This window comes from Dryobates pubescens, chromosome 8, assembly GCF_014839835.1.
Source record: "Dryobates pubescens isolate bDryPub1 chromosome 8, bDryPub1.pri, whole genome shotgun sequence".
Classification (NCBI taxonomy): Eukaryota; Metazoa; Chordata; class Aves; order Piciformes; family Picidae; genus Dryobates; species Dryobates pubescens.
Window position 1 is genome coordinate 41,285,996 of NC_071619.1, and position 24,575 is coordinate 41,310,570.

The 24,575-nt window shown below is 47.3% G+C and overlaps 1 protein-coding gene across 2 annotated transcripts in view; it reads right to left on the reverse strand.

Annotated features, from left to right (window-relative positions):
• The window catches only part of TBX15 (T-box transcription factor 15), a 161,500-nt gene that overhangs the window by 1,933 nt on the left and 134,992 nt on the right, over window positions 1-24,575 (reverse strand). The window contains exon 8 of one of the 2 annotated variants that reach the window (XM_054163698.1): window positions 20,955-22,529. The exons of the other annotated variant lie outside the window; for it this stretch is intronic. Within the exon in view, the coding sequence (XP_054019673.1) occupies window positions 21,745-22,529 (785 nt within the window). The 3' untranslated portion in view covers window positions 20,955-21,744. Of the gene's footprint in view, window positions 1-20,954; window positions 22,530-24,575 lie in introns of those variants that run through there. 2 annotated transcript variants of the gene reach the window in all.

Below are 24,575 nucleotides of genomic sequence, written 5' to 3' on the forward strand. Positions count from 1 at the left end.
GGTGGCGGAGTCCCCATCCCTGGAGATGTTCAAGAGGGGATTGGATGTGGCATGTGGTGCCAGGGTTCAATCATGAGGTGTTGGGTGACAGGTTGGACTTGATGATCTCTGAGGTCTTTTCCAACCTTATTGATTCTATGATTCTATGATTCTATTCTATGAATTAATGAAACCAAATGAACAACAACAAGTGTCAACAAAACCCCCTCAAAACAATGACCAATCGTAAGCAAGGTTAAAAATGATGTTGAAGTGACTGTACAAATCACAGAGAAAGACTTGAGACTGCAAATGGAGCAAAAGAGAGTGCAAAATGAAAATGCATGACAAATCCACATGAAGTGTCCCAGACAGCTTGTGTCTGAACAGAAATGGTTTTATAGGATTCTCTGCACTAAAAAAAAAAGGAACAAAAATTAAGAAGTTGGGTTCAAAAGATCAAGTTGCATTTTCATTGATCTCAGACTTGTAAGAACTGCCTCATCAATCACAGTTGTTTAGAAATTCCTATTAATGGCCTGCAGTGCTGGAGCTGCCCATATGGTTCATCTTTGTAACATTTGGGCATCTCCCTGGGAGCAGTGTGAGATCTGTCAGTGTCAGAGCCAGACACTGTGTTCATCCCTAAATTCCCCCAAGCAGTGTAAGGAAAGTAACTCTGGCTACAAGACTGAAGAACTCCATCTGACCCAGGAGCAGAGCAGGAGAGGATGAGAAAAGATTAAACACCAAATTGTTTGGTTTCACAGATACTGGATACTTTCATAGATACTGGAAACAATTGCAGACCCGAGTGTGACAGTTTAGGATGTGCTACCTCAGTTTAGGAAGGATGTTGACTTGCTGGAGCTGGGCAACAAAGTTGGTGAGGGGCTTGGAACACAAGCCCTATGAGGAGAGGCTGAGGGAGCAGGGGTTGCTTAGCCTGGAGAAGAGGAGACTCAAGGGGTGACCTTCTTGCTCTCTACAACTACCTGAAGGGAGGTTGTAGACAGGCAGAGGTTGGTCTCTTCTCCCAGGCAACTGGCACCAGAACAAGAGGACACAGTCTCAGGCTGCACCAGGGGAGGTTTAGGCTGGAGGTTAGGAGGAAGTTTTACACAGAGAGAGTGATTGCCCATTGGAATGGGCTACCTGAGGAGGTGGTGGAGTCACCATCACTGGAGGTGTTCAGGAGGAGACTTGATGGGGTACTTGGTTGCATGGTTTAGTTGATTAGGTGGTGTTGGATGATAGGTTGGACTTGATGATCTTGAAGGTCTCTTCCAACCTGGTTTATCCTATCCTATCCTATCCTATTCTATCCTATCCTATCCTATCCTATCCTATCCTATCCTATTCTATCCTATCCTATCCTATCCTATCCTATCCTATCCTATCCTATCCTATTCTATGGAAAGGATAGCTGCAGATTTCTCCAGCTGAATGTTTGGGTGTAAAAAGGAAAACAAAAGGAAGATAATCCTAAATGAATCTCATTGGTAGATGGTAAGAAAGTATTTCTTAGGATATATTATTGCATGGGTTTGTGAAACTTGACTTTGAAGCATTTGTTGATTAGGAATGGTCCACCTTCCTGCTGGGTGCTGCAATGGCTGTGCAACCTGAAGGTTAGATTTATGGTCTTAGAGGTATTGTCCAACCTTAACGATGCTGAGGGAGCTGGGATTGTTTAGCCTGGAGAAGAGGAGGCTCAGAGGAGACCTTCTTGCTCTCTACAACTACCTGAAGGGACGTTGTAGACAGGAGGGGGTTGGTCTCTTGTCCCAGGCAACCAGCACCAGAACAAGAGGACACAGTCTCAAGCTGCACCAGGGGAAGTTTAGGCTTGAGGTGAGGAGAAAGTTCTTCACAGAGAGAGTTGTTAGCTGTTGCAATGTGCTACCCAGGGAGGTGGTGGAGTCACCATCCCTGGAGGTGTTCAAGAGGGGATTGGATGTGGCATTGGTGCCATGGTTTAGTAGTCATGAGGTCTTGGGTGACAGGTTGGACCTGATGATCAATAAGGTCTTTTCCAACCTTATTGATTCTATGATTCTATTCTATGATTCTATGAGTGGGATGGAGTTTCACGTTCTTATGTTCTGTCTCAGTCTGTCTTCTGTTTCTTGGCCAGACTGCATGCATGCTGACCCTGGACTGAAAGTGATAAGCAAACCAGCTAACTTCTTAACAAAGCTTTGAACTAACTGAATTTCCCCTAACATCCTTTTTTCTGCTCTTCTCTTTTCTTCTAATTAACTGGAGGAAAAGGGGAGGGGAGGAGAGGCTGGGGGGAACCTGAGGTGTGATTCTCCCCCCCAAGGAGGATTTCTGTGTTTGTTTTCCTCTCTGTAAATTCTTGTATGATATTATAAATACTGTGTAGTTTGTATATATTAATTGCATTCCATTATTGCTTGTAAAATACAGCTTCATTTGCTCCTCTGGCTGTGCCTAGCCAAGTTTTTGTTGGTGCAGGTGGGCTAAACCATCACACCACTACACCTGAGTGAAATTCCCAGTTTGTAGTCCAGGAGGTGTATGGAACAGCTTTAATCCAAGGTACTGCATGACAATGCAGAGAAGGAAACACCTGTTTACTCTTAAGGAGCTAAGAAAAACATGGTTGATGGTGGATTTTAACCTGGGAAGGAAAATTAAGAGAATCCCCTAACATTATTGCAGTCTACAACTACCTGAAGGGAGATTGTAGGCAGGTGGGGGTTGGTCTGTTCTCCCAGGAAACCAGCATCAGAACAAGAGGACACACTCTCAAGCTGTGCCAAGGGAGGTTTAGGCTGGAGGTAAAGAGGAAGTTCTTCCCAGCAAGAGAGACTGGCCATTGGAATGTGCTGCCCAGGGAGGTGGTGGAGTCACTGTCCCTGGAGGTGTTCAGGAGGGGATTGGACGTGGCACTTGAAGACATGGTTTAGTTAGCCATGAGGTGTTGGGTGATAGGTTGGACTTGATGATCTCTGAGGTCTTTTTCAACCTTATTGATTCTAAGATTCTATTCTGTGATAATGAATAATGTAATTAAATCCATGGCAGGCTGGATGTCTTGTCAGGTACAGCCTGAGCTTCTCTTCTCCTGAGCAACAAAGTGAGCATAGTGGTAAACTGATGAAAGAGGATTTTTACACAGAGCGTTGTAAGTGTACAGAGATAAAGTGTGCTTCTTACTGGTAGCTAACTCAAGATCTTCAGAAGCAGATGTACTTTTCTGAAAGACTTCTTCTGCAGGCTTTGGCATGTGGATATTCCAGAATATTAGAAATGTTCTTGGTGCTGTCTTCAGACTGTCCCTTGTTTCAGAGGTCTGTCCCATCTAGCCAAACTGACTCCATACCCTCAGGGCCACAAGTTTTCCTCCAGCTTTTCATACACCAGTACCTCTTGGTTCTTCTCCGCAGTTGTGCCCTCAATCCCATATCCCTCAGCCTGTGTTGATACTGGACATTGCCTCAGCCCAAGTGCAGGACCTTGCGCTTGGCCTTGTTAAACTCATGAGGTTCACACAAGCCCATTCAGGCTTGTCCAGGTCCCCATTTGACAGAGAAGCAGGAGCAAAATAGAATGGAATGGAATGGAATGGAATGGAATGGAATGGAATAGAATAGAATAGAATAGAATAGAATAGAATAGAATAGAATAGAATAGAATAGAATAGAATAGAATAGACCAGGTTGGAAGAGACCTTCGAGATCATCAAGTCCAACCTACCATCCAACACCACCCAATCAACTAAACCATACAACCAAGCATCCTGTCAAGCCTTGCCCTGAACACCCCCAGCAACGGCGACCCCACCACCTCCTCAGGCAGCCCATTCCAGTGGGCAATCACTCTCTCTGTGTAAAACTTCCTCCTAACCTCCAGCCTAAACCTCCCCTGATGCAGCCTGAGACTGTGCCCTTTTGTTCTGGTGCTGGTTGCCTGGGAGAAGAGACCAACCTCTACCTCACTAGAATAGAATAGACCAGACCAGGTTGGAAGAGACCTTCGAGATCATCAAGTCCAACCTATCACCCAACACCATCTGATCAACTAAACCATGGTACCAAGTGCCTCATCCAGGCTCTTCTTAAATACTTCCAGTGATGGTGGCTCCACCACCTCCCTGGGCAGCACATTCCAATGGCAAATCACTCTCTCTATGAAGAACCTTCCATGGTGCAGCTTGAGACTGTGTCCTTCTGAGCTGACATATCAATGGTGTCAGCCCTTCCTCTTCAGAGCAGCAGCCTGCTGAGTGAGGTGCTTACAAGTAAGATTAAAATGAAACTTCTTGACCTTAAGCCTGTCTCATCTTGCATGTTCAGAGACCCCTCTCCTGCTTCCAATTGTTTGTACACACACACACAATTCAGTGACCATTTCAGTGCACATTCACTGTTTCACACATTTTCATCTAGTCCCCTTTTTCTCAAATGTTTATGCATCAGGGGCCAAGAAAAATTGCCTGCATTATCCGGGTATCTTTCTCTTGATGGTTCTACAAAGCATCTCTATTTGTAGCTATGAGAAATTGCTCTGATTATTTTCTCTCAGCCATGATGATGGACTCAATACCCTTATCAATGATCTGGATAAGGGTATTGAGTCCATCATCAGTAAATTCGCAGATGACACCAATCTGGGAGCAGGACTTGATCTGTTAGAGGGTAGAGGAGCTCGGCAGAGGGAATTTGACAGGCTGGACAGATGGGCAGAGTCCAAGGGCATGAGATTGAACATATCTAGGTGCCAGGTTCTACACATTGGCCACAACAACCCCATGCAGTGCTACAGGCTGGGGTCAGAGTGGCTGGAGAGCAGCTGTAATGGGTTGGGGCAGGTCCCCTCCCCACCACAGGCAGAAATAACGACTCAGGCAAACGGATTGCAAAAGTGATGAAAGTTTAAATAGAAAGCAGTGAATGTTACAGAAAACCCAAAGCGCAGTGACAAAGAAAGATCCCATCCCCACCTGAGGGTGCATCCAAAACCCCCAGGGCTCCTTCTTCCCCCTCCCTCTGCTGGGCTAGTCTCAGCTGGCCAGGCCTGAGACTGCCCATCCCCCTGTGGCCTTGGGCCCAGTCAGGCCCATGGCCGGGAGATCTCTCCCCCAGTTACCAAGTCTCGGAGAGGGAAGGAAAGAGGAAGTGCCAGACTCCGCACTGGATCTTATAGTGGTGCAAAGAATTATGGTAGGAAATACACAATTTCCTGCGTCCATCCCTCTGGGCTGGACTTCTGGACACAGGAAGTGAATGCACCAGGGGGGCACCCAACTCAAACTACAACATGCCACCCCTGTATTTCATACCATAATCTTTGCACCCAAACACATCATCAGATCAGAAAACTTCTGATGACATGTCCGGCGGAGTCCATATCCTCATCTGGGCGTCCACCCAAACAGTCTCTCATTCAGGCTCAAGCATCAGTCCATTCCAGTTGTTCTTCCTCATGTGATGGAACCTCCCAGCGACGCAGTCCTTCTCCTGCAGTGTGAATTCCTTGTGGACTCCTTGGGACATCCTGGTCACCTGGAAATACCTCACAACTTCTCAGCCAAGCCTTTACTCTCATATTCAGCGGCAAATTCTCCACCCCTGGGGCAGGCCAGTCGGAACAATCCGGCTCCACGACTGCCTTTTTCAATCCATCCAGGGTGCCGCAGCCAACCGCTTTCACGCAGACCAAAGCTACACGGATGCATGTCAGAGGCACTCCGCACCCCCCGGCTGGGCACTCGCGTACCGAGGCAGGACAGCATCCGGCTGCACAACCTCCACCCCCGGAAGGGGGAGGAGCTGCGCCACAGCCCACTGAAGAAGCAGGGAGGCGGAGCCAGGTGCTCGGCGCCATTTTCGGAACACGTCCGAAAACACCAGGGAAAGATTTACAGCTGCCGCCGCCGCCTGAACGCAGCCCGGCTCGGGCGGTGCCGCCGCCGCCGCTTGAACGCGGCCCGGCCCGGCCCCCACCGTCTTTGTCGCCGCGATGCAGAGTCCGAGTCACCTCCAGCAGTCTCTTGCCCGCTCGCCGCGGGTGTCCGCTCCCCGCAGCGGCCGCGGGCCGACCACGCTCTGCTTGCCGCTGCCCCTCCTCTGCTCCCTGCCGCTCCGCAGAGAACGAGGAGAAGGCAGGTCTCGCCTTCTTAGGCTACTCGAGCACTCTTAAGCTACCCTGGGCAGAAAGTCACAGAAAGAACCACCCCTCACTGTTCCCAAACAACAGGAGGGACTTCCATGCCATCAGCCACACACCAGCTATCCTTCTGCAGTACACAGGAGTTCACACAGTCGCCCCGGTAGCACAAAACCTGAGCCCCAACTTTCCAAACCCAAACCGACGCCCAGAACTAAATTTAAACTCTCCATCTTTTGCAATCCGAGCTGCAGTTGGCCCCACGTTGGGCGCCAAAATGTAATGGGTTGGGGCAGGTCCCCTCCCCACCACAGGCAGAAATAACAACTCAGGCAAACGGGTTGCAAAAGTGATGAAAGTTTAAATAGAAAGCAGTGAATGTTACAGAAAACCCAAAGCGCAGTGACAAAGAAAGATCCCATCCCCACCTGAGGGTGCATCCAAAACCCCCAGGGCTCCTTCTTCCCCCTCCCTCTGCTGGGCTAGTCTCAGCTGGCCAGGCCTGAGACTGCCCATCCCCCTGTGGCCTTGGGCCCAGTCAGGCCCATGGCCGGGAGATCTCTCCCCCAGTTACCAAGTCTCGGAGAGGGAAGGAAAGAGGAAGTGCCAGACTCCGCACTGGATCTTATAGTGGTGCAAAGAATTATGGTAGGAAATACACAATTTCCTGTGTCCATCCCTCTGGGCTGGACTTCTGGACACAGGAAGTGAATGCACCAGGGGGGCACCCAACTCAAACTACAACAGCAGCCAAACAGAAAGGCACCTGGGGGTAGTGGTTGATAGTAGGCTGAACATGAGGCAGCAGTGTGCCCAGGCAGCCAAGAGGGCCAATGATATCCTGGCCTGCATCACAAATAGTGTGGCCAGCAGGAGCAGGGAAGTACTCAGCACTGGTTAGGCCACACCTCGAGTCCTGTGTCCAGTTCTGGGCCCCTCAGTTTAGGAAAGATGTTCAGTTGCTGGAAGGTGTCCAGAGAAGGGCAACAAAGCTGGGGAGGGGTCTGGAGCACAGCTCTGTGAGGAGAGGCTGAGGGAGCTGGGGTTGCTTAGCCTGGAGAAGAGGAGGCTCAGGGGAGACCTTCTTGCTCTCTACAACTCCCTGAAGGGAGGTTGTAGCCAGGTGAGGGTTGGTCTCTTCTCCCAGGCAACCAGCACCAGAACAGGAGGACACAGTCTCAAGCTATGCCAGGGGAGTTTTAGGCTGGCTGTTAAGAAGAAGTTCTTCCCAGACAGAGAGATTGGCCATTGGAATGTGCTACCCAGGGAGGTGGTGGAGTCACCCTCACTGGAGGTGTTTAGGAAGAGACTGGATGAGGCACTTGGTGCCGTGGTTCAGTTGATTAGATGGTGTTGGGTGATAGGTTGGACTTGATGATCTCAAAGGTCTTTTCCAATCTTGTTAATTCTATTCTATTCTATTCTATTCTATTCTATTCTATTCTATTCTATTCTATTCCATTCCATTCCATTCCATTCCATTCCATTCCATTCCATTCCATTTTGATCCTGCTTTGTGCTCACAGGAGCAAGAGCTGGCTGAGGATCCCGGCACGATGCCATCGTCTGTGAGATGAGAAATGGTGACCTCATGAATGGGGAGAGGAAAAAGAGGGGGCGAGACTGAATTTTTGGGTTTCTACATTTAAATCCCCTCAGGCTTTCTGTTTTCTTTTCAAATTCCTTCCAAAATACTCTATCTATTTTTCTCCAAGATACTATGACTGAAATGACTTTATGCTTTGCCTCCACTGATTATTTTTCTAAATAGAAAGGGGTTGTGTTTTTTTGTCTTCAAAAGGATTTAAAACTCTTCCAAAAAAGAGCACCCAGAAATAAAGGATAAAAAGAGGGGGGAAAAAATAGAGAGGGAGAATATGTGAGTGGAAACAGGCAAATCCCAAAGGGTTAAGATTCCTAACACGTGGCCAAGTTCAATAATACCTGGAGGGACACATGGTTCTCCCCCCAGGCACCTCCTGAACTGTGGGGTGTGGGCTTGTGAAATGCCTGGAAGGCAAAGTTGGCCTCCATTGTGTCTTGTTTAAGTTGGCTGCCTGAAGTACTCACTTTTTTTTTTCCTTTTGGCTCTTCCTGCATCTCTCACACCTTCCCTGAGCGTAAATGTCCTTTACATTTTCAACATCCCTTTCCCCCCAGCCCTTCATACCACATTGTTTAGACAACTGTCTCTTTCTCTCCGCTCACCTACTCACAGCTGCTGGCAACAGGGCTGTGTTTATCTGTGCGTGGAGGGAGGGTAAACCTGAACTGAAGAGCACCCTTGGCACAAGTGGAGGGTTTCCAGGGGTGCACTTTTCAGCTCTGCATGTTGGGAAGGAGCCGGCAATTACACCCCGGAGGTTTCTGCTGGCCATCGGGAAGGCTGCTTTGGAGCAGCATGCAGTGGTCAAGTTTTCCTGCCTGTGCAATCCAGAGCCTTTGCAGCGTCCAGCTGGAAACTCTTCCACCACCACCTTGCCATGGGTCAGTGATAAAATACTAAGCTTGCTCCCACTAAGCCTGCCTGCCTGGGTGACGTTGCACCAGTGACATGAGAAATTCAGCTCAGCCTAGCTATGCATGGAGGCTGTCAGTCAGCACACAGCATGCAGCTTCCTCCCATCTGACTTGAGTTTGGAAAGTATAACGAGCAGCATCACCTTTACCATAGCACAAAGCTGGCAAAGATGGGGACTTTGTCATCACTTCTACTGGTGATTGAAATTCTGGAATAAATGGAGCAGGGACCAGTGTAGGGTGTGCATGGCCAAGGGCAAGCATTTGTTCACTAAAATCATAGAATCATAGAATCATTTCAGCTGGAAAGGACCCTGAGATCACCGAGTCCAACCACTCTCTAACTCTGCCAAGGCTGGTGCTAAACCATGGCCCTCAGCACCACATCTCTCTGTCTTTTAAACTCCTCCAAGGATGAGGATTCCTGGAAATGGGGCTGCACTGCCTTGAGCAGCAAAGGAGGTACAGAGCTTACATAGTTATTTTCTAACAGCTTCGGCATGGAAAGCAGAGGATACATTTTCAAGTACTATTACTATGGCACCCTGGCCTGCATTAGAAATAGTGTGGCCAGGAGGAGCAGGGAAGTCATTCTGCCCCTGGACTCAACACTGGTTAGGCCACACCTTGAGTTCTGTGTCCAGTTCTGGGCTCCTCAATTTAAGAAGGACATTGAGACACTTGAAAGTGTCCAGAGAAGGGCACCAAGTGCCACGTCCAATCTCCTCTTGAAAACCTCCAGGGATGGTGACTCCACCACCTCCCTGGGCAGCACATTCCAATGGCCAGTCTCTCTTGTTGGGAAGAACTTCTTCCTAACATCCAGCCTAAAACTCCCCTGGCACAGGTTGAGACTGTGTCCTCTTGTTCTGGGGCTGGTTGCCTGGGAGAAGAGACCAACCCCCACCTGGCTACAACCTCCCTTCAGGTAGCTGTAGAGAGCAATGAGGTCTCTCCTGAGCCTCCTCTTCTCAAGGCTAAGCAACCCCAGCTCCCTCAGCCTCTCCTCACAGGGCTGTGGCTCCAGACCCCTCCCCAGCTTTGTTGCCCTTCTCTGGACTCATTCCAGCAAGTCAACATCTTTCCTAAACTGAGGGGCCCAGAACTGGACACAGGACTCAAGGTGTGGCCTAACCAGTGCTGAATACAGGGGGAGAATGACTTCCCTGCTCCTGCTGGCCACACTATTCCTGATGCAGGCCAGGATGCCAGTGACCTTGTTGGCAACCTGGGCACACTGCTGGCTCATGTTCAGCCAGCTATCAGCCAGTACCCCCAGGTCCCTTTCTGCCTGGCTGCTCTCCAGCCACTCTGACCCCATATATATATATATAAGCTCCAAAATGAGATCTGAAACAGTGCAGTGAGAAACCAGTGAAGTCAGGAAATGGATGGCTGGACACTTTGGATAACTGCAGGCAGCTCTGGTTCAGTGAGATTTACTGGGTTGTCACTTTGCTGGCCTGGGAGATATTTTAGAAGATGGTATTTAGAAATCATAAATAATGTCCTTCAATTGCAGCTGTTAGCATTCTGGGAAACATGGAAAAAGCAGTTGAGAACTGAATTAAAAAGCCTCCCTGTGGTGCAGTTGTGGAAACAGCTGAAAGGAGAGAAAAGCACAGATATTATGGATGGATGAATCTAGAGAATTTTTTAGGTTTGAATTTAGGCTCAATTAAGATTGTGAATTCCCAGCTTGCTTTGTAGGGGCAACTGATGGATACTGTGTGCCTCTTCTGTTGTGGAGCTGTTGGACTTAGACGTGAAAAACAGCGTTAACACTGGGCATCTAGTTGACAGCCCACCCAGGACTGCTCCTGAAGGAATTCAGTCTCCATCTCTGGAAGCATTCCAAACCCTCCTGGATGTGTTACTGTGGGATTTACTCTAGGTGATCCTCCTCTAGCAGGGAGATTGGGTTAGGTGGTCTTCAGAGGACTCTTCCAATGCCTAAGATTTTGTGGCTCCTTAACTTTCTGTAGCTTTAGACCTGTGACTCTGTTCCACAGCTAATTTTAGGCTGGATGTTAGGAAGAAGTTCTTCCCAGAAAGAGAGATTGGCCATTGGGATGTGCTGCCCAGGGAGGTGGTGGAGTCACCATCACTGGAGGTGTTTAGGAAGAGGCTGGATGAGGCACTTGGTGCCATGGTTTAGTTGATTAGATGGTGTTGGATGATCTGTTGGACTTGATGATCTCTGAGGTCTTTTCCAAGCTGGTTAATGCTATTCTATTCAGCTTCTCAAGTTACTTTACTTGATATTCCCTTTGATTTGCCCTTTACTTGCTGTAGCTTTTCTTCACAGTTTATTGTATATGATGAAAAGTAAATCAGTGCTGAAACTCAGTGCCAAGGGACGTCAAACTGCACTGATCATAGGTCACATTGATTTGTGGATGGCTATGGCTGTATTTCATGGGTCTTGCTCATTGAGGCCAATACAATGAATAGCCTACCAGCTTAGATCTGAAAGAGAAGAACATCAGCAGATCCCTTCAAATCATCTATCATGGCATGTTTGTACACTTTACTAGGGGAGTGTGAACCACATATTAGAAAGAAGAAGGCAAAGAAATAAGGCCATATGACATCTAATCCTTGGTCCCCTCTCTGCCCCTCTCACATTGGGCTGTGCTCCAGGCCCCTCCCCAGTCTCATTGCCCTTCTCTGGACATGTTCAAGTATCTGAATGTCCTTCTTAAATTGAGGGCCCCAGAAATGGACACAGGACTCAAGGTGTGGCCTATCCAGTGCTGAGTACAGGGGTACAATGACTTCCCTGCTCCTGCTGGCCACATTATTCCTGATGCAGGCCAGGATGCCATTGGCCTTCTTGGCCACCTGGGCACACTGCTGGCTCATGTTCAGCCTGCTGTCAACCAGTACCCCCAGGTCCTTTTCTGCTTGGTTGCTCTCCAGTCACTCTGACCCCAGCCTGTAGCACTGCTTGGGGTTGTTGCGATCAAAGTGCAGCACCCAGCAATTGGATTTGTTGAATGCCATCATGCTGGACTCTGCCCATCTGTCCAGCCAGGCAAAGTCCCTCTGCAGAGCTCTCCTACCCTCCAACAGATCAACTCCTGCCCCTAGCTTGGTGTTGCCTGCAAATTTACTGCTGATGGACTCAATCCCCTCATCCAGATCATCAATAAAGATATTGAACAAGATATTGTCCCTGGGGGACACCACTAGTACCTGGCTGCCAGCTGGATGTGATGAATATGTCTGGATACAAACATTTGCACAGCAGCATAATATAAACCACAGAGGACAGTGGGGGCAGCAGTTTGTATTGTTGGTAGGCTGTGCATAAGTTTATACCAGGTTAATTACCCAGCAACTTGTTCCAGCTTTACTGGGAGAGGTAAATGCAGGTAATTATAACCCACCTCCAATCACTAAATGTTATTCTCTGCAAACTGACTGCAGTTTTCCTTTGTGCTTGCTCTGGATTCAGATGCACCAGCTTAAAATGCAAGTATATTAATGTGCAACTATTTGATTGAACATTAAAGGAAATGTTATAAACCAGAGCAGATAGGAGAGCAGCTCCAAGGGATGTCACCCCTCCAATAGCCCATTGGGCATCCCTGATTCTTACAAAAGAAACACTAGGAAGGCTGTGATGTGGCATGCCCCCAGGGCTGTCATCTGTGATGTTTAGAAGGAAATGTTTTTTCTAGGCACCAGCACCTTCCCTGAGAATGACTATCGGCAGCCTGTCCTAAACAGAGAATCATAAAATGCAGTGCTGCAGGCTGGGGTCAGAGTGGCTGGAGAGCAGCCAGGCAGAAAGGGACCTGCGGGAACTGGTTGACAGCCAGATGAATATGAGGCAGCAGTGTACCAGGTGGCCAAGAAGGCCAATGGCATCCTGGCCTGCATCAAGAATAGTGTGGCCAGCAGGAGCAGGGAAGTCATTATGCCCTGTACTCAGCACTGGTTAGGCCACACCTCGAGTCCTGTGTCCAGTTCTGGGCTCCTCAGTTTAGGAAAGATGTTGAGTTGCTGGAAGGTGTCCAGAGAAGGGCAACAAAGCTGGGGAGGGTCTGGAGCACAGCCCTGTGAGGAGAGGCTGAGGGAGCTGGGGTTGTTTAGCTGGGAGAAGAGGAGGCTCAGGGGAGATCTTGTTGCTGTCTACAATTACCTGAAGGGAGGTTGTAGCCAAGTGGGGGTTGGTCTCTTCTACCAGGCAACCAGCATCAGAACAAGAGGATACAGTCTTAAGCTGTGCCAGGGGAGGTTTAGGCTGGATGTTAGGAAGAAATTCTTCCCAGAAAGAGAGATTGGCCATTGGAATGTGCTGCCCAGGGAGGTGGTGGAGTCACCCTCACTGGAGGTGTTTAGGAAGAGACTGTATGAGGCACTTGGTGCCATGGTTTAGTTGATTAGATGGTGTTGGGTGATAGGTTGGACTCGATGATCTCAAAGGTCTCTTCCAACCTGGTCTATTCTATTCTATTCTATTCTATTCTATTCTATTCTATTCTATTCTATTCTATTCTATTCTATTCTAAAATGGTTTGATTTGGAAGGGACCTTAAAGGTTTTGGTTTTGGTTTTGGCTGGACCATCATTCAAAACAAGGGCTGATGCCCTGTGCTCACAGGTCCACATGGACCAGCTCATTGTCTCTGCAGTACTGCTGCAACCAGTCAGATAGAAAATAGTGTCCTGAAGTGTGTAGGGCGCTGGATGCTCAAGGGAAGACATAGCCTAGCAGAGCCTGGGGCTGCTTGTAAAAGCATCCAAGAGGAGCCCACAGAAGTCACCCTAGCTCAGCAGAGAAGGGCAGCATCCAGCTGAATGTCAGAGCTTCCAGAATGCTCAACACATTTAGAACATTGCTGGAATAAGAACAGCATCTCTAGGAACTTCAACCAGTGTAAAGTTATACAGGCTCCTAATCCTTCTCCCCAATAGCATGCAATGAGTTCCAGATTGAGTCAGAAAACCAGACAAGCTAAGTGCTCCAGATATAGACTATTGCACAATTAACCCTGCTGTGGAGGTTTATTGCTCCTCCATGAACCAGCCAATGAATTTTTAGAGATTTTTTGCTGTAAAAAGGAGCTAATGTTTAAGGAATTGTGCTCCATGCACTGCTCCTGCCATTCGCCTTCATTACCTTTCTGGGGTGGTAAGTGACAGTTGCTGGCATGACAAAACAGCCCTTGACAAGAGTTCCAGGGCTTTTAGATGTATTCTATACAGTTTCCTAGAAAGCAATCACAGAAGTATTAGAATGGCCTCAAGCTGCACTAGGGGAGGTTTAGGCTGCCTACTAGCAGAAAATTCTTCACTGAAAGGGTTCTCAAACCCTGGAACAGGCTCCCTAGGGAGGTGGTTAAATACCCAGCCCTGGAAGTGTTTCAAAGAGGCAGAGATGTGGTGCTGAGGGACATTATTTAATACCACATTTGGGAGAGTTAGGTAATGGTTGGTCTCAGTGATCTTCAAGGTCTTTTCCAATCAAACCCACTCTATGATTCCATTGAAAGAAGGGTCAGAAAACTGAGTGAGCTGCTTTTCAAGCAGAGGTTTTGTGGGTCAGCAGAGGCTGTTGCTAACCCCTCCCAGCTGACCCCCAGAGAAGCTTTCAGAAATAATACCATCACTGAACTCAGAACAATGAGTTGCAGCCCCGGGCAAAATGCCTGGTCCTTCAGGCTGCTTCTCTAAGGAGAAAAAGAAAAGAAAACAGAAAAAAATAAAAAAGAAAAAGGAAAAAAGAAAAAAAAGGGGGGGGGGGACAAAAAAGAAGAAAAAGGAAAAAGAAAGAAGAAAAAGGAAAAAAAAAAAAAAAGAAAGAAGAATAAAGAAAAAGAGAAAAAATTAAAAATAAAAAAGAAGGAAAAAGTAAAAATAAAAAGAAAGAAGAAAGAAGAAAAAGGAAAACATGAAAAAAGAAAGAAAAAAGAATAAAGAGAAAATAAAAAAAATAAAAGGAAAAGGGAAAGAAAAAGCAAAAGAAAAAAAAAGAAAAAGAAAAAGAAAAAAGAAAAAGAAAAAGAAAAAGGAAAAAAGAAAAAGAAAAAGAAAGAAAAAGAAAAAAATGAAAAAGAAAAAAGCAAAAAAGAAAAGTAAAAAGGAAAGAAAAAGAAAAAGAAAAAGAAAAAGAACAAAAGGAAAAAGAAGAAAAAGAAAAAGAAAAAAAAGAAAAAGAAAAAGAAAAAGAAAAAGAAAAAGAAAAAGAAAAAGAAAAAGAAAGAAAAAGGAAAAAAAAGGAAAAAAAGAAAAAGAAAAAAGCAAAAAAAAGAAAAGGAAAAAGGAAAGAGAAAAAGAAAAATAAAAAGAAAAAGAAAAAGAAAAAGAAAAAGAAAAAGAAAAAAGGAAAAAGGAAAGAAAAATAAAAAGAAAAAAGAAAAAGAAAAAGAAAAAGAAAAAGAAAAAGAAAAAGAAAAAGAAGAAAAAGAAAAAAGAAAAGAAAAAGAAAGAAAAAGAAAAAAGAAAAAGGGAAAAAAAGAAAACAAAAAAGGAAAAAAGAAAACAGAGAAAAGGAAAAAAACAGTGTTGAAGGAATCAGTTGTTTCTGGGCTGGGACCTGGCTTATTTATAGCAGATTACCTCTTGGTTGCACCAGCACCCTCCTCACAAACTTCTGCCACTGTTTTTGTAGCTGCATTTCTAGTGTAACTGTAGCGTATAATTGACATGCTCTGGAGTGCCAGTCCTCAGGTGCACTTTCATGTTGTTGTTGTCTTGTTTAGAATGATGCCTGACAAGCAATATTCAGCAAAACTCATCTGCTAGTGCAGTCTAACATGAGATGTGTGCTCTGGTTCAATGTACCTAGCAGCACTGGGGGGAAAGAAGACAATCTGAACTGTTTTTAATAGCAAAAACCTCACCTGCATCAGTAAAGCTGCACCCAGTGTGCAATAAATCACCCACACTACAGATCACTGCTGAAGTTTTGCTGTATCTAACATAAGGTCTTTTCCAACCTGGTATGGTCTATGCTATGCTATGCTATGCTATGCTATGCTATGCTATGCTATGCCATTCTATAATGTCATGGACTATGAACAGAACCATAGAATGGTAGGGTTTGGAAGGGGCCTCCAGAGATCATCTAGTCTAACTTCCCTGCTAGAGATAGATCTCCATAGGAGAAGACTCCACAACCTCTCTAGGCAGCCTGGTCCAGTGCTCCAGCACCCACCCAGGAAGGAAGTTTCTCCTTATGTTTTAGTTAAACCTCTCCCATGTTCTAGTCTGTGCCCATTGCCCCTTATCCTATCACCTGACACCACTGAAAACAGCCCAGCCCCATCCCTTGATTTCCACCCTTTAGATATCAATAATTATTGATAAGACCCCCTCTCAATCTTCTCTTCTCCATGTTAAAGAGACATGTTTCAATTCCTTAAGTATCTCTGTGGCTCTGTATTGAGCTCTCCCTAGCAGTTACTTGTCTCTCTTGAATCTGGGAACCCAGAACTGGACACAATTCTCTGTATGTGGCCTCACCAGGGCAGATTAGGGGGGAAGGAGAACCTCTCTGGACCTGCTGGCCACACTCTTCTTAATGCATCCCAGAATACTGTTGGCCACCTTGGCCATGAGGGCACATTGATGGCTCATGACAAACTTGTTTTCCCACTAGCAGTCCCAGGCCCTTCTCCACAGAGTTGCTTTCCAGCAGGTTAACCCCTAACCTCTGCTAATGCAGGGGGTTATTCTTCCCCAGGTGCACCAGGTTCATGAGGTACTTGCATTTGAATTTCTGTTTGTGTCCTGAGCCTTTTGCTTTAGCACACAGTATCACTTTTCCTCCAAGAGCAATCTAATTTGTTCCATTTATAGCAGCATGGAATTGTTTTGGTAGAAGACCAAGTTTATTTAGCTTCATCCCTTAACACACTGACAGGCCCAGGACATAAATACTACCATGACTGCATTCAGTGCAGCTCAGCAATACCAGGACACTGAACTCCATTACAACATAGTGTTCCTGGAGGAAAAGTGATACTGTGTCCCAAAGCAAAAGGCTCAGGACACAAACAGAAATTCAAATGCAAGTACCTCATGCAGCTCAACAAGAGCAAATGTAGAGTCCTGCACCTGGGGAGGAACAACCCCCTGCATGGTCTCTTCTCCCAGACAACCAGCACCAGAAGAAGAGGACACAGTCTCAAGCAACACCAGGGGAAGTTTAGGCTGGAGGTGAGGAGAAAGTTCTTCCCAGAAAGAGTAATTGGCCATTGGGATGTGCTGCCCAGGGAGGTGGTGGAGTCACCATCCCTGGAGGTGTTCAAAAGAGGATTGGACGTGGCACTTGATGCCATGGTTTAGTCATGAGGTCTGTGGTGACAGGTTGGACTCAATGATCTTTGAGGTCTCTTCCAACCTTGGTGATTCTGTGATTAGTAGAGGTTAGGGGTTAACCTGCTGGGAAACAACTCTGTGGAGAAGGGCCTGGGAGTGCTGGTGGGAAAACAAGTTTGTCATGAGCCATCAATGTGCCCTCATGGCCAAGAAAGCCAACAGTATTCTGGGATGCATTAACAAGCGTGTGGCCAGCAGGTCCAGAGAGGTTCTCCTCCAGCTGAAGGAGAGACTGGTTCACAGAACATCCTGTTAACCTATGGGAATCATTGCCACAGGATGGAGTCAAACCCAAAACCACAAATTGAGAGTATTTCTGAAAGCTTCTGAAAGGCCTTTAGCAAGGCTATAAAACTCCCTGTTTTAAAATTAAACCAATTATTGGGGGGGTGGGGGGTGTGTGTAAAAAGAAAACAACAAGGGAAGGAAATTATTCTCTCTCATCCATCATCACTCCAGCCCTTTTTGGCAGCATCCATGGCTAGACACAGCAAAAGCTGGATGCAGTCAGATAGACTGGGCAAGGAACTGGGAATGGTATTGCTATGTTATCTAAAAATTAATACATGCTTGCAGAATTTCTCTTTCAAGGGCTTCCTACCTTCCTGGTGCTTTTTAAATTCAGAAGCAAAGGTTTCCTAGAACATCTGCCTTTTGAGGAAAGGCTGGGGGCTGTTTAGTGTGGAGAAGATTGAGGAAGGAACTCATTAATGCCTGGCACTATCTAAAGGGCAAGTGTCAGAAAGGTGGAGCCAGACTCAGTGGTGTCCAGTGACAGGACAAGGGGCAATGGACACAGACTGGACCAAACGAGGTTCTGTGTAAGCAGAAGGGGAAAATTCTTCCCTTTGAGGGTGGCAGAGCACTGGAACAGGCTGCCACAGGCCATTGAGTCTCCATATCTGGAGGTATTTCAAATCCTTCTGGATGTGTTCCTGTGTGATTTACTCTAGCTGATCTTGCTCTAGCAGGGGGAATGGACTAGATGATCTTCAGAGGCCCCTTCCAATCCCATCCATGTGATTCTGTGACAAGGAAAGTTTTAAACTCTGCAGCCATAACTCACAAGCTGGGTTTGGAGGGGCTTCAGCGTCTCAGCTGCTTTCAGCTTGAATGTCTCAACATCATATTAAAATGTGGTGCAAATGGAAAACTGACACACACTCAAAAATCACATTTTTAAATGAGAAACAGATTCTACTGTTATTTGTAAGGATTATTTTCTGTATGGGCTGTGAGATATAATGCTGAAGAGCTTTTCATGAGACTTTAACAATCAAAATAATATCTCTACCTGCCCATCAGACAAGCCTGCTGTGAAGGCAGGCGCCTTGCCAATCCCGAGCACTCAACTGGGAGAGCACTACCTGACAGGAGGCTGTAGCCAGGGGAGGTTGGTCTCTTCTCTCAGGCAAGCAGCACCAGAAGAAGAGGACACAGTCTCAACCTGTGGCAGGGGAGGTTTAGGCTGGATGTTAGGAAGAAATTCTTCATAGAAAGAGAGATTGGCCATGGGAATGTGCTGCCCAGGGAGGTGGTGGAGTCACCATCCCTGCAGGTGGTCAAGAGGGGATTGGATGTGGCACTTGAAGCCATGGTTTAGTTAGTCATGAGGTGTTGGGTGATAGGTTGGGCTTGATGATCTCTGAGGTCTTTTCCAGCCTTATTGGTTCTACGATTCTATGATTCAGACCAGTAAATGCTAATATTGGTTACAAGTTGTGGTCACTAATATAGTAATAAATATTATTGATGGGGTAAACTCAAAGTGTTTCTTCCAACCCAATTCTATGGCTTCATTATCAGTAATAAACATGTAACAAATTAATAATAGGTGAGAGGTTGGACTTGATGATCTCTGAGGTCAGGCTGAGAGGGACCTGGGGGTGCTGGTCGACGGTAGACTGAACATGGGCCTGCAGTGTGCCCAGGCAGCTAAGAGGGCCAATGGCATCCTGGCCTGCATCAGGAACAGTGTGGCCAGCAGGAGCAGGGAGGTCATTCTGCCCCTGTACACTGCACTGGTTAGGCCGCACCTTGAGTACTGTGTCCAGTTCTGGGCCCCTCAGTTTAGGAAGGAGGTTGACTTGCTGGAACGAGTCCAGAGAAGAGCAACAAAGTTGGTGAGGGGTTTGGAACATAAGCCCTACGAGGAGAGGCTGAGGGAGCTGGGGTTGCTTAGCCTGGAGAAGAGGAGACTCAGGGGTGACCTTATTACTCTCTACTACTACCTGAAGGGAGGTTATAGACAGACGGATGTTGGTCTCTTCTCCCAGGCAAGCAGTACCAGAACAAGAAGACACAGTCTCAGGCTGTGCCAGGGGAGGTTCAGGCTGGATGTTAGAAAAAAGTTCTATACAGAAAGAGTGATTGCACATTGGAATGGGCTGCCTGGGGAGGTGGTGGAGTCGCCATCACTGGAGGTTTTTAGGAGAAGACTTGACGGGGTACTTGGTGCTGTGGGTTAGTTGCTTGGGCGGTGTTGGATTGGTTGATGGGTTGGACGCGATGATCTTGAAGGTCTCTTCCAACCTGGTTTATTCTATGTATTCTATGTATTCTATTCTATGTCTTTTCCAACCTTATTGATTCTATTGATTCAAGAAGGACATTGAGACACATGAATGTGTCCAAACAAGGGCAACGAGGCTGGGGAGAGGCCTCAAACACAAGCCCTGTGAGGAGAGGCTGAGGGAGCTGGGGTTGCTTAGCCTGGAGAAGAGGAGGCTCAGGGGAGACCTCATTGGTGTCTACAACTACCTGAAAGGAGGTTGTAGCCAGGAGGGGGTTGGTCTCTTCTCCCAGACAACCAGCACCGGAACAAGAGGACACAGTCTCAAGCTGTGCTGAGGGAAGTTAAGGCTGGAGGTGAGGAGAAAGTTCTTCCTTGAAAGAGGAATTGGCCATTAGAATGTGCTGCTCAGGGAGGTGGTGGAGTCACCATCCCTGGAGGTGTTCAAGAGGGGATTGGATGTGGCACTTGAAGCCATGGTTTAGTAGTCATGAGGTGTTGGGTGACAGGTTGGACTTGATGATCTCTGAGGTCTTTTCCAACCTTATTGACTCTATGATTCTATGAATTCTTAACCTGTTCCAAGAAGAGAGGCTTTTTATTCAGGTTGCAATATTGCCTGGGCTTCCCAATTCAGCTCTGTGTCTCCATGTCTCTGGTTGTGCAAGCACACATGGCAGTGTTTGAGAGTGTCCCATCTGCAAGCAGAGCAGCGAGGAAGCCTCACAGAGAGAGAAAAACACCGAGGGAACAAAGGCAAAGATTTATTTAGCGCATTCTGTGCTTGGCACTTAGAAACAGAGTTCCGTGCATAGGGCAAATCTTTATACACCTTTTTTTTCTTCATACATATTTTACATACCATTTTTATTGCCCTCTTTTATATTCATCATATTGAATCCCTCACTAGGCATATAAATACATTTATCTACAACACCTCACAACAACAAATCTCAATAATATCTGTGTTCTGTTACTTGGCATTTGCATTTTTTCACACAACTTTAAATGCATAGCTTGCACCAAGCTACAATTGTTTTCTTATTCTTAAAGGATGAAGAAGAAGAAGAAGAAGGAGGAGAAAAAAAAAATCAGAAAAGAAAAAAAAATCAGGAAAGAAAAATGTCAAAAGGCAAGAATCTATTTGGTTAGGCACTTCAGGGCATGGTTTAGTGGGCACGGCAGTGGTGTGGTGATGGTTGGGCTTGATGGTCTTAGAGGTCTTTTCCAGCCTGAAGGATTCCATGGTTAAACAGAGGTCATGTGGCAGGCAGGAGGCTGGCAAACAGTCGACCTTCCTGTTTCTGAAATGCTAATGGCTTTCTCTAGCAGCTCTTGCATGCACGGTGAAGGAGGCCAACTGTACTTCTTCAGAGCAGAGCTGTCTTTTCTCATTGCTCTTCCCTGTGAGCTCAGTCTGGGCAGTTTCCTCCCACTGGGCTGAGTACTAGTAGGTCACATTCCCCACAAAGGCTGTCAGACGTTCAGTTTGGGTGCATCACTTTGGGTCATGTCTACAGGAACTCCCCCATGCATCTTTCTGAAGATCAGTCCCCACTTCTGTCTGAGGCTCACTTGTGGGTTAAAACTTTTCTCTCTCTTTCTCACATCTCCATCTGTAGGCTGGCTGCTGGAAAGTTTGATCCTACCAATTGGGTAGAGCCATGGTGAAAATGCAGGAACCTCTTTCGGAGGAGGAGCCCCAGCCCAGCAGTGTCATTCCTGTGCTACAGTGGGCAAAGGACCCATGGACCACTGTTAGCTTCCATAATGGGCTTAGCCACTCCAGCAATGAGGAACAGTCTGGGAAGAAGGAGGTCTTTAAAGCCACGGGCAATGCAGCTTCAGAGGATGAAGCCTTGGGAGACTGCTGTTCTTCAGCATCCAGAGGAGACAGCACAGGAGGACAGCTGCCTCCACGTCGAGAGCTCATGCTAGCTGAGAGTTAATGCATAAAGGGTATATTCAGCTGCTCATCTCCAGCTTCTCATTGAAGTCATGTCCTTCTCTCTGCAATGTCCAGAAAAAGCAGACACTCTGTGCCAGGTCTGGAGGTCCTGGGCTACAACAAACTGCAATGGCAGTCAATGGAGGCTTTTCACAAGGTTCTGCTGTGCACACCTAGATGGCTTGAGTTCTTATTGATCATTACAATATTAGTTCCACTATAAGTTTGAAGGCAAAAAGGTACTGGGATGAGTTTCCCCCTGGAAAGGATGAAGGTCCAGCTGCCTTCGATGTCCAAGGAGAGGCGTGGCTTGTTAGACCATGTGCACAGACATCTGTGAGGAGGAGCCCTGAACCCCCCCATACTGTCTGTTGTCACAGGCATTGGCCGTCTGCTGGTTGCTGGAGGGAGGGCTGATCATGTGCATCCCGTGATCCATCCCTGTGGAAAGGTATTGCCTCTCTCCAAAGGCCCCGCTGGAAGGGGAAGAGCAGAGTAAAGTGCTTTGGGAGGTGGTGAGTTTCTCCGGGCTTGCTGCCAGCCTGGGGGAAGCAGGGAAATTGTATCCATAGAGGTTGTAGGGATTGTGCAGGGAGAAGGCATTGTAGGAGCTCTGCTGCATGTGGCCACCTCCGAACATGTGTGAAGAGGAGGAGGTGGAGGCAGGGTTGCCAGCTTGCATGACATACTGAAACTGGGAGCTGGGGAAGGATCCCAGCTGGCCGCTGTACGCCTCCATCTTGCTGTTGCTGGGCAGGGAGGAAGCAGTTGGCATTCCTGAGATCAAGGATGGAGTCCTCTGAGGCATGAAGGTTTCGGAGGGCTGCGAGGCAGCGGCGGTGCCGCTCTGCAGCCGGTTGTAGGCACCATCGCTCAGCCCTGGGTAGCTCTGCAAGGCAGCCATGTTGCTCCTGGCACATGGGGGATAATCAGACAGGTTGAGGTTGCAAAGCTGACTCTCCCGGCAGCCGACATTGAACGTGTTTGGGGCCAGGTGAAAGGCCGGAGGGGAGCAGGATGGAGAGAGAAGGTGAGAGGAAGCAGAGGGCGATGGAGTCCCTGTGCTGGAGGTGGTTGGGGAGGTGCCTGTGCTGCCTCCTGAAAAACAAAACAAAACAAAACAAAAAAACACAAGGGAGGATGTTCAGAGCCTGGGATCACAGTTGCAAAATGAGTAGGTCTCATTAGGAAACAGTTTAATAAAGAAACCAGGGTGGTAAAATGGCCACTGGAAAACTCAACCTTTCTTGGCAAGGGCCCTCACTTTATTAATAGCATCCCTGGTCTTTCCTGCTGCTTTTCTGTCATGACTTTGTTTTTCAACTGAGGTTTTCCTCCCTTTTAAAATAGGACAGGGAAGCAAGCTCACCACAGAACAATCCAAGGCAGCAGGAAAGGCTGCAAGGAAGCATTACTTCATCAGTCAAGAGGTCTGCCTGGTCCAGGCATGCTTGTCTAGTCTTTTTTCTCTTTAGGGATAAAAAAAGAGAAGCCTTTTCTGCTGGCTCCTGGTCTGAAGGGGAAGACTACCACTCAGTGAGCTGCTTGGCCTCACTGCAAACATGCTTTATCATCCATTCTGGGGGCTTGCAACAGGAAGTGCCTGGAAGCAGGTTGGACTTCTGCACCACTGGACAGCCTTTTCAGATGGCTCATGGTGCAGCAGTACTGGTGGAAGGCAGAAATAAGCACTAAAATGAAGTGAGACAGTTTGAAGCTATGGGCTGTTCTTCAGAGTGGCTCTCTACAACTACCTGAAGGGAGGTTGTAGCCAGGAGGGGGTTGGTCTCTTCTCCCAGGCAACCAGCACCACAACAAGAGGACAAAGTCTCAAGATGTGCCAGGGGAAATTTAGGCTCAAGGTGAGGAGAAAGTTCTTCACAGAGAGAGAGATGTTAGCCATTGGAATGTGCTGCCCAGGGAGGTGGTGGAGTCACCGTCCCTGGAGGTGTTCAAGAGGGGATTGGACGTGGCACTCAGTGCCATGGATTAGTAGTCCTGAGGTCTTGGGTAACAGGTTGGACTTGATGATCTTTGAGGTCTCTTCCAGCCTTATTGATTCTATGATTCTATGATTCTAAGGGGATGTGTCAGGGTTTTCAGTCACATACTTTAATTCTAAGAGGGGTCCCATTTGTGGTGTGACTGCTGTTAACAAAATATTGACATTTATGCACATCATCAGTACCAATGTATTACATCACTTTTGTGCTATGACTAATAGAAATTATTATTTTCCACAGCAGGGATGCTCACATGTTCTGACCTGGGAAAACAGGGGGTTTGACCTGGGTTTTGGTCAAAACAATACTGTTAGTGCTTTTGGTAGTACTGCCAAGAGCAGTAACAAATGGAAAGTAAGGATTAGATGATACTAAACACATTTCCCAAACAAAACAATTCGTAGAAACATAGAATCAATAAGGTTGGAAAAGACCTCAAGGATCATCAAGTCCAACCTGTCACCCAACACCTCAGGACTAACAACCATGGCTTCAAGTGCCACATCCAGTCCCCCCTTGAACACCTCCCTGGGCAGCACATTCCAATGGCCAATTACTCTTTCTGGGAAGAACTTTCTCCTCACCTCCAGCCTAAACCTCCCCTGGCACAGCCTAAGACTGTGTCCTCTTGTTCTGGTGCTGGTTGCCTGGGAGAAGAGACCAACCCCCACCTGGCTACAACCTCCCTTCAGGGAGGTGTAGAGAGCAGTAAGGTCTCCCCTGAGCCTCCTCTTCTCCAGGCTAAGCAACCCCAGCTCCCTCAGCCTCTCCTCACAGGGCTGTGCTCCAGACCTCTCCCCAGCTTTGTTGCCCTTTTTCTGGACACCTTTCAGCAAGTCAACATCTTTCCTAAACTGAGGGGCCCAGAACTGGACACAGGACTCAAGGTGTGGCCTAACCAATGCAGAGTCCAGGGGCACAATGACTTCCCTGCTCCTGCTGGCCACACTATTCCTGATCCAGGCCAGGATGCCATCAGCCTTCTGGCCACCTGGCACACTTCTGGCTCATGTTCAGCCAGCTATCAGCCAGTACCCCCAGGTCCCTTTCTGCCTGGCTGCTCTCCAGCCACTCTGACCCCAGCCTCTAGCACTGCATGGGGTCGTTGTGGCCAAAGTGCAGCACCTGGCACTTGGACTTG